The sequence below is a fragment of the Vicugna pacos genome, chromosome 30 (genome assembly GCF_048564905.1).
Source record: "Vicugna pacos chromosome 30, VicPac4, whole genome shotgun sequence".
NCBI lineage: Eukaryota > Metazoa > Chordata > Mammalia > Artiodactyla > Camelidae > Vicugna > Vicugna pacos.
In genome coordinates this window covers 28,103,671-28,117,569 of record NC_133016.1, presented here as the reverse complement: position 1 = coordinate 28,117,569, position 13,899 = coordinate 28,103,671, and the positions used below count along the sequence as shown (strand labels likewise).

Here is a 13,899-nt window from a genome sequence, read left to right as displayed (position 1 = left end):
GCGGACCACTTGGCACTGACTGCGCATGCGCAGGAGGGCCAGCGATCCTCTCTGGGTTCTGTGAGAGAAGGTGGGACAGCGAGGGAGGGAGAAGATGGGAGCGGGTGGAGAGGACGGGAAAATTGGAGGGATACAGATGGACAGGATGAGCAGAGAGAAGGAAGGGATCTGGAGAAGGGAGGGTCTTAGAGGAGTTGGAGAAAAAAAGCTTTACCTCTGGGGCACCCCTAGGCGGCAGACCTGCCTCTGTACCCTTCTGTTACCCTTCAAGCCCCGCAGCTCAATTTTACCACCGTGATCCAACCCTCCGTCCGATGCTTCTGCAGAAACCCTAGGGAGATCACACCCGTTGCCCCCACGCGGAGCTGGGTTTTCTGTTGCTCTGAGAACCAAGCACCCGCAGGTGTTGTCGCTCAGAACTACCTTGGGAAGAGCACATATTCCCCTTTTACACGCTGGGAAACAGGCAGGCAGGATCTCTGCCTTAGCTCCACTGTCCCAGGTGTTGGGCTGGCGGGGAGCGGGATGGTACAAGATCAGAGCCCCAGACAGAGCAGACTGCCTGAGTGTTGGTGCATAGTCCCCATCCCTCCTGGGTAAACCATACCCCACCCTAGTGGAAACATCAAGGGCTCACAGTAGTTCCCTGGGTGTGGGAGAGCTGTCCTCATGTGAAGGAAAAGTCCAGCTGGGCTAACAAGCTAAGTCACAAATCTAAGTGTGATAAGTGTCAGTTTACTGATCTAAATTATGCTGGGCTATCTCGTAAATATGAAGTTTAGTGTCAGTTTGTTGGCCTAACAACCTAACTCGTAATTCCAAGCTCAACAAGTGTCAGTAATGTGATCTGTTACAAATTGATAAGCTCCAGTGTACTTATTCCTTGCTTTTTGTTCTTTGAGCCTTATTGGCTAATCCCCCCTTACTTGTAACTAAGCCTTTAAAACCTCATGTGCACGTCTTGGAGGTACTCAAAACTTCGGAGCCGAAGCCCCTCTGAGCCCACCGGCATAATAATTCTGAGTACTCCAACACTCCGATTGGTGCTTTTGTCTTGGCTGGCCTGTTTCCATAACACTCAGATCCAGTGCCCAGCTTTCTAGGTAGATAGGAGTGTTACCAAGTCGAAATTAATTCTCCTCAGTGCAGGACAGGCCAATAAGTTGGGAGACCAGATGTTGGGGCATGGAATAGCAAGTTTCTGTAGACCTAGATGGCAAACTAATGTCCTGGAAAACCATCTCCCCAAGTTACAATTCAGGCTCCTTTCCTATGTGCTTGGTTAGTGCAAACTTCTTGGTGTAGGAATTCCTTCTTGTTAGAATCCTTTCTTCTTGCAGCTATCTGCGTGGGTCAGATCCCTGTAAACCTCCAACAAAAGAAACGTTATTTTCTATTCTGCAATTTGCTATCTTTTAATGAATGAAAAAGTGTTAAATATCCTTAAAGGTCAGAGCCTTCAGAATAGGGTCTCCTGTTTATTTCAGGCTCTAGGCAACATTGTTTTACAAGCAAGATGAAGCCTAGGTGACAGAGCATAGGGTTAAATTCAAAGGAACAAATCTAATATGGAGTCAGATTTGTTCTGTTATATTACCCGGCCAGATGCCACTTGAGGATTTAAACCCCTTTAAGTTAAAAATAACTAAAATTTTAAAGGAATTTACATACATAGGTGGGAATGTGCAAAGCATATCTGGAAAAGCACCCAAAGGATAGTAAACAGAGGCATCTCCAGAGAGGGCTGAAAGAACAGAGGATGAGGGAAAACTTCTTTCACTTGTGTATTTTTGTTCTCTGAGTTTTTTTTAAACCATTTCCTTGTATTTCTTTTTCAGATAAAAGAAATGTGTAATGGAGCAAAGGAGTAATTAGCTTAGCAAATACAGCAGCCATGGAATCACTAGTCATCACTTTTGATTTAAGCCAGAAAGCATTTTTTGACTCTCTCCAATGTGCTCTGTCCTGTTTTAAGACTTCTATTAATATTATTATTATTATTATTATTATTATTATTATTATTATTATTATTACTATTACTACAAGTACTACTACTATGACTATTACTATTATTACTATTATTTTATGAAATAATAACACGGTTTACCTCACCCCTGCCCATGGCTGGTGGAAAACCAACTGAGTTTTTCTTGAGTTGTTTTCCAAGGAGTAGAGATGAGTTTATAAACAGAACACATCTTCAGGGCAAAACAGGCAGTGTGCATTACCAGCAGGCCAGACAGCAATGAAGGGTTTTCAATAGAGGCACCCAGAAGCTGAGAGAGAAAGCCTCCAGGACACTACAAAAAGCTGCCCAAACTGCCATCTGCATGGTACTACTGAAATAGGAAAGAACAAATCTGACTCCATATTTGATCTGTTTCTTTGACTTTAACAAAGCCAAGTTAATATGCTCCGGTCTTTTCATGGGTTATGATGTCACAGAGGAAACGGACAGGTCAACAAGGAACCACTCTGCCGTGATCACGGAGCCAGGGAAAGGGATGGGCTGCAAGATGTATGAAGCAGCCACAACTGTGCCCGTGCTTCTAGGCAGGTATCCACAATCGCCTCGACAAGGTGTCAAACATTTGTGCCCATGTCCTCATCAACAGACATGTATTAAAGACAAATGGAACCATATAAAAGGCCAATACCCTTGCTGGGTACACCGTCCAAAGAACAAAGTCTCAGTTTGACAACTGGCCATCTCGGTTCCATGGGATTCATTCTTGGAGAACCTTAAAAACCACTCTTCTGTCCTCAAGAATTGCTGCATATTTGTCCTATCTTTGGCTAAGGGATGCAGCACGTTCAAGTGAACTTTAATGTCTGCACAGATTTGACTGTCTTTTTCCAGGTTCACTTGTCCATTCAAAAGAGGCCTGAGCTAAGTCCATCCTCCGTAAGATCTAGTCCCTCCAGTGACAGCTCATTGAGCCTGCAATTAAAAGCCAAGTGAACAAGACTGTCCTCAGCTAAAAAGTTCACCCATCTTTCACTGTTTTCTTAATCTCCTCTCCTGGCTAATTGCAACAGACTAACACCTCCCTCCACCAAGATACCCAACTATGTCATTTTTCTCCCCAAAGAGAAAATAAGGTCCATAAAAGAGGAGACAACTCCATAGTCACCTCTGAATTCTTAGCATATAGTAATGTCAATAAATAGAACTCAGATTATTGTTAGTTTCCTTTAAAATCTTTCTGGTTATTTGAATGAGACCTTGGAAGAGAGGTGTTTGCTGTCCAGTATCTTGATCCACAAGACTCTGGAGGCCTTTTTCGGAATAGCTGTTCACTGATTTATTCAAAACACAACTTATCAATCAAGGAGTAGCTGTGGTTTTCTGCCAGGAGTTTGTGGTCACTCTCATGCCAGAACAGCTTTAAACTATATCCTTACTTTGGATTTGTTATTTTTCCCCTCTTCCAACAAAATTGACTTTTCTTACTTTCTTGTCTTGAGGAATTTTTTTTTTTCCTATTCCACCCTTTAGTAAAGCAAGATTCTCAGGATGGGCTTGGCCCATTATATGATCACCCATCCAACTCCTAGTGTGAGAGGCCTGGGGCTCACATCCTTCCCTCCTGTCAAGGCAACTGAAAATCAGTTCAGGAGCCAACCAGCACACCACGGCTTCTAATGCTCACGTATCTCTCAGAAACCCTGCTTTCTCGTTTGTCTTGGCTTCTGAGAATTTTCCCTCACTTTCTTGACAATTAGTTGTGCAGCTTGAAAGATGAGGAAGGAAGGTTTTATTTCTCAATCAGCATTTTAAGGAACTTGTGTAATGAAGGTTTTCAGGAGTTTTAGTACCCTCCATTGCCGAGACAGAAAACACACTAGACATTTTCTAAATTTAGTTCTCATGTGCATTTTTTCTTTCCTATTTTTTTCTTAACTGCTAACAGACATTTTTTAATTTAAAAAAAATAAGGCCCCAAAAAGAATAGAACACTGAAGGGGCAAACAAAATTAAAGGACAAAGACAGAAAAATGATAACTACTCTACAAAGTTAATGTAATACATACACTATGTATCAGATCAGCAATTCTCAGTAACAGCTAATTGAAACATGACCATGAGGTAAAATTTCTCTCCTGTCAGGACATGGCCAACAGAAAATACAATTAAAATAACAAACTAATTTCCTAAGTCTGGCGAGGTACAGAAGTCTACAAGCTAAATGTGTCTTATTCTAGAAAAGAGGAAGACACACCAGCTCTTTTCTGTGGAGCCTGAGCCCACGGGAGGACGGTGAAGTGAGCTCTGTAAGTACCCAATTAGCAAAGTGAGTGATGAATAAATAGACGTGAGCTTTGATGGCAGAGATAATACTACTATTCGTTTGTCCTTTAAAGTATGACTTCACTTTCAGTGATCAATACTTCGGCGTCCTTAGGAGTTGAGATTTTAGGAAAATGCACAACCTGGGCCCAGATCTCCTCTTTAAGCTCGTGACACTGCAGTTAGTTGTCTCAAAGGCAGCTCCAACTCCACATGCAAAGAGCTGACTTCACGGTGTTCCTCCCATAGCCGTCCTTACCAGGGCCCCTGGTCGGATGGTAAGGTCTCCCTGCGTCTCCCAACTCAGGCCCATCACTCACAGATGTGAATGGACCCCTCCTTCAGGGACCAGATATCCTCAGACACCGAGTCCCACCACCATCAACTGACCTACCAGATACTCACTGGCACTCACTCAGCACTGACTCTCTGCTGGAGACCACGCTGCACACTGCACAGTGTATCTCACTGGATCTCCACAACAGTCCTGGGAATTGGGTACATCACTGCTTCAATTGATTAGATAAATTGTTTCACTTCCTTGCGTGCGTCCTTCAAACTGACACGGCTACTAAGCCACAAGCCTGGGCCTGAAAACCACTTGAAAATTGGACACTGCTACACCTCGCAGCCACCCTACTCTGACTCATCACATCATCTCCTGCCAAGCCTTCTAAATGTTTCCAAACATTCTAGAAGACAAATATGAACTATGAGAGCACCCCACTCTCCTACTTAAAATCTGTCAATGATGGTTCACTCCCCTTAGGAGAAAGCCCAACCAGGCCTGAGCACAGCCTAAGGCCCCAGCATCCGCTTTCCCTGCACGGCCGCGCCGCCTCACCCACCACGCAGCTCTACACGTGCCGTGTCTAGGACAGGGATGCTGACTCCGCACAACCCAGGGCTTGTCTCACTCGAACAATGATCACCTTCTTCAGTGTTCATCTTCTTCATTGCTGACTCTCACAAAAATGTTTTCTCATGATGAATCAATATCTTTTTCCTTACAACTGCCCATCATTAATAATGAGCTCCCCCCAAAGAGAGAAGACCTAATTCTCAGTCTCCTTATCTGTAAAGTGAGAATAACAAGGAAATATGTGAGGTTTCAAGAGAAATAATATTCATGTGAGGCTGAAGGACAATTCCATCATACAGTAAGCATTCAATATGTGCTTACTTAATATTAATAAGAATATATTGCATTCTAGCAACCTTCAATCAATGTTTTATGACTTTGTCCAACAGACTACTGACAAACTGTTGGACGAACCACTTTGAGCAGATCAGCACAAGCATACTGGGAGAGGTAAGTGCTGACTCCAGTTACAGCTGCAGCCACCCAGCACTACGGGGCGGGGGCAGTTTGCTCAAACTCTTACATGTTGCTTGAGCATTTAGTTCTCATTATAGAATAAAGACAGTTGTTCTTTAGTCAAAGCTCCTGAAACATAAATCTTCAAAGATTGATGCAAATTAGGTTTCAAGTACAACACTCTCACTAGAATTTATTTGAAAATTATAGTCTTAGCTACTCCGCACATCAAAAGGGCATAATCTTAATGTATCTGACTAAATACACTGAAAGGGTTGTTTAAAAGTAATTAAGAAGAAGCCATTCAGAATAAGCTCTCAGTATCATCTGCACAAAGACCCACCCAAGGGTCTCATTTCTCACTTCCACATAGGTGTTTTCAAGTAGCTTACCTTGGGTCTTGGTTTCTTATAACACGGGGCGGGGAATAGTTGTGGATAGATTTATGTAGCAAATATATACCAAGGGTATTTGTTGTGAAGGAATTCTACAAATAAGAAGATTGATACATAGTCCCACCCATAAGAAATTCAGCCTTTCCATTTACAACAGCATTGAAAATAAAGTGAGAGATACATTTAACAAAAGTTTACAAGATTTGTACATTGAACTTTTTGAAGTATCACCAGAATAAATTTTAAAAAATCTACATATATGGAAGACATCCCATTTTCATGGAATGATTGACAATATTATTAAAAATGTTAAGAATCCTCAAAGTGAACTATATATTCAGTGGAATCCCTATCAAAATTCCAGCTGACTTCTATGCAAAATTGAAAAACTGATCCCAAAATTCACATGGACGTGCAAGGGGCCCAGGACAGCAAAAACAACCTTGAAAAAGAAGAGTAAAGTTGGAGGACTCACTTTAAAGTGTACTAAAATGCTATAGTACTAAGTCAGTATGATACTGGCATAAGTTTGGATAAATAAGTCTAAGAGACACAATAAAAACCCACGGGGAAAAACTTACATTTACAGACACTTTTCCACTAGGGGGCCAAAAACACTCCATTGAAAGAATAGTCTATTCAACTAATGGTTCAGGGACAGCTGGGTATCTGCAGGCAAAAGAATCAATCTGGAATCTGAACACCCATATTTTATATAACAAATAAAATTAATTGAAAATAGATCACAGACAGAAATGTAAAAATTAAACCTATAAACTTTCTAAAAGAAGACACAGTATAAATCTTTGTGGGCCTAGGATAGGCTTTGGTTTCCTAGATACAAAACCAAGAGCACAAGTGATAGAAGGAAAAAGCAGATAAACTGGACTTCATCAAAACTAAAACCTTTTTCTTACAAAGGACATCATCAAGAAAGTGAAATGACAGGGGAAAAGGGTATCTCAAGTCAGAGAGTGCGTGCTTTGCAAAAAAATAAAATAAATCTTTACATCAAACTACCTCCCTTGTAAAGAAATTGTTTTAATGTTTAAAAAAATATAGTTAAAGGACAATGTGCAGAATAGAAGAAAAATTTTGCAAAGCATGTATCTAATAAGAGAGTAGTATCCAGGATATATAACGAATGCTTACAACTGAACAATACAAAAAAATACACCCAATTTTTAAATTTACCACGAATTTAAATAGATATACAAATGGCCAATAATCATATGAAAAGATGCTCAGCATCACTAGGGAAGTCAAAAACAAAATGAGATCTCATTTTACACCCACTAGGATGGTTATAACCAAAACATGGACAATAACAAATGTCGTTCAGGAGGCAGAGAAACCTCATATGCGGCCAGGGGAAAGGAACAATGTTGCAGCTTCTTTGGAGAAGTCTGGTATTTCCTCAAAAGCTTAGAGTTATATGGCTCAGCAATTCCACTCCTACATATAGAGTCATCTCTCAATATCCTTGGGGGGTTGGTTTCAGGAACCCCACACCCTGGATACCATAATCCAAGGATGTTCGAGTCCCTTTACAATCAACCATCTGGATTCATGTAGTGGAAACTACAGATATGGCGGGGCAAATGTACAGCCAACAGAATGAAAACATATTCTCATAAAAAATTTCACATCAATATTCATAGCAGTATCATTCAGAGTAGCCAAAAGTTACTAACAATATCCATCCATCAATGAACGGATAAACACATTTACCAAGAATAGGCCCACAAACTTTTGGTCATTGAAACTTTGACAAAGGAGGTGAGAACATACAATGGAGTAAAGACAGCCTCTTCAGCAAATGGTGTAGGGAAAACTTAACAGCTGCATGTAAATCATTGAAGTTAGACTACTCCCTCACAGAATATACAAAAATGAATACAAAATGTGTTAAAGACTTAAACATGTAGACAAGACACTATAAACCTCTTAGAAGCAACCATAGGCAAAACATCTGACATACATCTCAGCAATGTTTTCCTAGAGCAGTCTACTCAAGCAATAGAAAAACAACCAAAAATATACAAGAGGGATCTAATTAAACTTACAAGCTTTTGCACAGCTATGGAAACAGTAAGCAAAACAAAAAGACAACCAACCTATGGAATGGGAGAAAATATTTACAATAAATGAAACTGCTAGGGGCTTAATTCCCAGAATATGTAAACAGCTTTTACACTTAATAAGAAAGAAAAACAAACAATTCAATTCAAAAATTGGCAGAAGTCCTAAAGAAACATTTCTCCAATGAAGACGTACAAATGGCCAGTAGCCACATAAAAAAATATTCAATATCATTATCAGAGAAATGCAAATCAAAACTGCAATCAAGTATCACCTCTCACCAGTCAGAATAGCCATCATTCAGAAGTTCACTGACAATAAATACTGGAAAGTCTGCGGAGAATTGGGAACACACCTGCACTGTGGTGGGGATACAGTTTGGTGGAGCCATTGTGGAAAAGTGTATAGATGTTCCTCTAAAGACATAAAATTGACCTCCCAGATGACCCAGCAATCCCACTCCTGGGCATATATCCAGAAGGAACCCTAATTGAAAAAGACACCTACACCCCAATGTACACAGCAGCACTATTTACAATATCAAGACATGGAAGCAACCGAAATGTCCACTGAGAGATGACTGCATAAAGAGGTTGTAGCATATTTGTCCAATAGACTACTATTCAGCCATAAAATAATAATAAAATAATGACATTGGCAGCAACATCAATGGACCTGGAGAATGTCATTCTAAGTGAAGTAAGCCAGAAAGAGAAAGGAAAATACCATATGAGATTGCTCACATGTGGACCCTAAAAAAAAAAAATAGAAAGAAACAAAAAAATAAACTTATCTACAGAACAGAAACAGACAGAGACATAGAAACCAAACTATGGTTACCAGTGGGGAGAGGGTGTGGGAAGGAATAAACTGGGAGTTCAAGATTTGCAGATACTGAGTATGTAAAGAATAAACAGCAAGTTTATACTGTATAGCACAGGAGAATATATTTAATATCTTATAGTAACTTATGTTTAAAAAGAGGATGAAAATGAATACAGGTAGGTTCCTATTTAGCTGAAGTGTTGTGCTGTACACAAGAAACTAACACAAAATTATAAACTAACAAGACTTCAATGAAAATATTTTTAAATAGACCAAAAACGAAAACAAAGGAAAAGGATATTATCAAGCAAAAAGAATAAAGTACTGATTCAGGCTACAATTATGGATGAACCTTGAAACTTTATGCTAAAATAAGCCAGACACAGAAAGCCAAATAGTGCCCTTTAAAGTGAACTGTATCTAAGCGTTTATTGTACTACTCCTGTAAATTTTCCAGAGGTTTGAAATCTATCAATATCAAAATAAAATGTATTATGCATTAAAAACTTAAAACGCTTCCTCACAGGAGGGCTTTAATTATTAAATGCAGAAACGCATATAAAGCTCTTGGAAAAACAATTTGCACGTCCACACACAGTCACTGCTGTCACTGCCACTCAGAGGGTGGTGACAGCGCTGATGAGAGCTGCCTCCACTCGCTCCCCTGCAGAAAGGAGTGAAGGCCTGAGCTCTGACAGGCAGGGTGAGCGTGAACCTGAGTCATACACAGCCACGTTCCAGACTCTGCGTTACCCAACTTTCTTATACAAACTGCAACATGTAATGTAAACACGCTAGAGGGATGTATCTTACAACACAGGGAATACAGACAATGTTTTACAGTAACTATAAATGGAGCATCTATTGTACACCTGAAACTAATATCATATTTTAAATCAGCTATATTTTTATGAAAATTTAAAAAATATTTTTAAAATACTATCACTTTAATATTCAATTCGGTTTTTAAGTTACTACTAAACAGCTCAGAATGTATAAAAGCATTTAATTGTGCTGTTTGCTTACATATTTATTTACATTCAGCCTCTTGCTAAAAGAGAATTTAAACAATTCTGTTAAACACAGCTTAACAACCATAACAACAAAAGGCAAAACGGAGAGTGAAGAGAAAATGGAGATTCAATACTTAAATGAAACCAGGGGGAAGTAAACTCATAAAAATGGATTCCATGAAGTCAGGGCAAGTGTTAAGGCTGACTAGAAATTCAGCTGTAGGATTCTTGGCAGCGAAACCAAAAAGAAAAGATGATGGGGCGGGTGGTAGAGCGTGTGCTTAGCGTGCACGGGGTCCTGGGTTGAAGCCCCAGGGCTTCCACTAACAGGTAAATACATCTAATTAACTGCCCCCCTAAAAGATCACCAAAGAAAAGAAAAAGAGAAATTTCTTTCCCAAAGAACCCTGATATTAAATTTGGATTAAATATTAAAAAAAAGAAAAAAAGAAAAATTCAAAAGATAAGTGACACTGAAGGAAAACCACAGCTGGCCTAACAAGCTAAGTCACAAATCAAAGTGTGATAAGTGTCGGTTTCCTGATCTAAGTTTTGCTGGGCTACCTGGTATATATGAAGTTTAGTGTCAGTTTACTGGGCTAATAAGCTAACCCGAAAATCCAAGGTCAACAGTTGTCAGTAACGTGATCTGTTCCAAATTGATAAGCTTCAGTGTACTGATTCCTTGCTTTTTGTTGTTTGAGCCTTATTGGGTATTAGCCCCATACTTGTAATTAACCCTATAAAACCTCATGTGCACGTCTTGGAGGTGCTCAGAGCTTTGGAAAAGAAACCCCTCTGAGCCCGCCAGCGTAATAAATCTCAGTACTCCAACCCTCTGTGTGATTCTTATTTCTTGGCTGGCCTTTTGTTTCCATAACAACACAAGCGATAATGCCCGTGAGATAAATCTGGGGAGGCTGCTGGTAAGTCGCCATGTCTCACGTGGGAAAATCTGAAACATCCTTCTCACCACTCAGAGTCATCATAAGCCCACACCACACCTCCTGCCGTTAAATGCAGGAGCACGGTTAGGGCCCGGCCTTTGCTGTCTTTGTGTCATCACAGTGATACAGGATGGAAGGGGGAAGAGCACAGCCATTCAAGGAAGGCCGCAGCAATTGACATCAAAATGGTGAAGGATTCAACCCCCAATAGGCCTTGAGGCTCAGGATGAAGAGATTTAACTTCTAGCAGATCTTGAGATTCAGTAAACATCCATTGTAATAGTAACCTGGTGAATAACATGCCCCAGGCACCATGGCAGTCCCAATGATAGCCACAAAAGGTCAAAGGGTGGGAAATGGCCAACTCCCTGGGAATCCTAGCCCCTTGCCCTAAGGCTGGTCCTTCTACTTATTAGCATATGAAACCACCAAGCCCAAGAAAACAAGCAACACAGCGCCACCTCGCGGTCACCACTCTCTGTCCCTCTTTGGAGAAGACAGACCTTCTGTCTGTGGGGTGTGTACCTACTTCTAATCTGTGCATGAAACCCCCACACCTCGTGACGTTTCTCTTGCATTTCAATGTATCTGTCTGAATATATATACCTTTACTCAACACTGGCTTGCTCTTGAATTCTTTACTGCATGAAGTCAAAGAACAAAATCTGGTGGGGCACATCCCAGGGGCTCAACGAAAGCCTGGGACACAGCCCTTCTCATGCCCAACGTTTTTTATTCTTGTATCAACAGGACTGGGCTGTGAAGTGACGTCTGAGGCCCCAGCTAAGGGACAGAACCAGCTTCCAGGGTTCCAATTTGCGGGCAGCCTCTCCCCCAGCTTGGGCCGTGGGGTCTGCCCGGTTCTCTGTGTTTCTCTGTTGTGCTGACTCCCCAGCCATACAGCGTACTCCTAGGCCTGTCCCCACAAAACCCTTCTCTCCAAAATACAAGCACGTCATGTCACAATCCTCTTGTTCAACCAGGAAATGTTCAGCCCACCTTTTTCCTCCCCAATAAATTACCCAACTGTCCTCCCTCCCATCACATCACTTCTTTCTTTGTGAGAACTCTGCACTCGCCACACCCCATCATGAACACAGGTGTCTTGCTGGCTGTGACCGAGATGTTTCTTTCTCACACAGCAAGCGTCCTTTCACTTTCCCCTTGTTACCTTAAAAAAGCCTTTCCTGAGTCACCCACCCCTCTGATTATGAACTCACAATGTGCTGAAGTTGCAGTCACTATGTGCATACATCCCAGTTTTGGCTAGGTTTCCATCACAAGATCTTCATTAAGGAGCTGCATCAAGAAGTTATACAGGGTATTCTTACATCAGAGTGGAGGAACCTGCAAAAAATTTAAACGGCTTTGAAGAGAGTGTTAACCAGGGACAGAGATGTCGCGGGTCCTAGTCAAAAGTGTCATGAGGAAAAATGTTCTCCCAAGGCTCAGAGTGGCTTCTGAACACAGAATCCTCAGGGAGGAGGTGACAGGCAGTGATTAGGGTGGGTGATACAGGTTACGCTCCCCCAGCTGGGGAAGAATAGGTTTTTTTCTTGTTTTCCAAACAATTTCTTACTATCTTTTTCTCTTATTGCCACATACCATTTCCTACGAATTAAGCATATCAATGTCAGTCATTTGGGCCACTTGGGAGAAGCTACACGATGCCATTCACAGGGATGGGGCATGACAGCCACACCAGTCTAGGTTGAAAGACCAGTGGGGGTATTTGCAAGGTAATCACGGGCATGCAACAAACTCCCCTGCTTCAATGACCTCATCTCAAAGCTGGGGTCAATAAAACTACCAAGCAAATTGCGTGAAGATTATGGCCAATGTTTACTAGGTAAGTGCCCGTGAAAGCTGCCGCTTAATGGGGAATGAGTACGATCAATGAGGCCCTGTCTACCTGCCCACATGCGCCCTGCCTTCCTGCCTTGCTGCAACAGCAGAACTTGTTTAGCTGAGATGAACACCCCCAGAGCAGCCCAGACGGGAAAGCTCCCAGCTCTGCACGGCGAGACGTGTTCCTTTCCTTCTCAGAGCTGATCACAGTTTGCTGTCGTCTGTTTTTATGTTTATCCCTTTTGTAACTCCCTCTCCTCCGGAGTTTTTGCTCAAGCAGCACAGGGCCAGGTGTGTCTTGGGTCCTGCCGGATATTCTGGGCAGGGAAACAGCCAACTCCATATCTGGCTCTGGTGCTGAACGGAGAGAGCAGAAGGCCCAGGGGCCCATGCTGAACTGAGGCCCCTGCACCCAAAATTATGGTCTGACCTTGGGCAAATTACACAGTCTTCTTTACCCTGAGATTCCTCATCTGTCCATGAAAATAACTGCCCATGTCACACAGAGTTACAAGTATTAAAGGAAATCAACAAATTCACAACCTAGCCAAGGGGCTACAAGTGCATCCTCAACAGACAAATGCTGCCTTTACGGCTCTGACGCACGCTAAGCGGGGCGGCCCCACACAGTGAACACTGCTAAGTGCCAGGGTGTTAAATGCTTCATGTGTGCTATAATACTCTTTAGATCTTACAACAATCCCAGGAAGAAATGAATATTATCATGCCCATTTCACAGATTCACCAACAGGTTGAGAGTATGCATTCTATTCCAAGGCCCTATGGTGAAGAAATGGCAATTTAAACCGGAATCTGGGCCCAGGCCTTGGCTCCATCTCTCTCCCATCCACCTGACCACTTGCCTATGAATTCCACCTGTCCAATATAAAAGTTTGCAGCCGGCCATCTCTTAAAAGCAATGTGTGCCACCGTTTGTCAATGTTGTTTAATTACCATAAACTGTTCTCAGAAACCACTACAGTAAAGAAAGTTGGACTTAAGGAATTCTGCATTGCGTTCTCCTGCAATGTGCAGGATCCCTTTCCTACACCTCCAAATCCAAGTGTATGCTTTCTCCGTGTTTATGTTTGCACACGGCTTATTAAAGCAGAAGGTATCTGCAGTAATTCCATCTCGGTTGCTTTCCAAGTTTGCAGATTATCCATATTCGGTCTGTGAA

At 41.7% G+C, this 13,899-nt stretch overlaps 1 protein-coding gene across 1 annotated transcript in view; it reads right to left on the bottom strand.

Moving 5' to 3' along the window:
* LOC140690315 (trafficking protein particle complex subunit 9-like) overlaps positions 1-12,384 on the bottom strand; it is a 39,571-nt gene extending 27,187 nt beyond the window's left edge. The window contains exon 1 of the mRNA XM_072952016.1: positions 12,092-12,384. Within this exon, the coding sequence (XP_072808117.1) occupies positions 12,092-12,126 (35 nt within the window). The 5' untranslated portion in view covers positions 12,127-12,384. The remainder of the gene's footprint in view (positions 1-12,091) is intronic.
* Between the last annotated feature and the right edge of the window lie 1,515 nt (positions 12,385-13,899).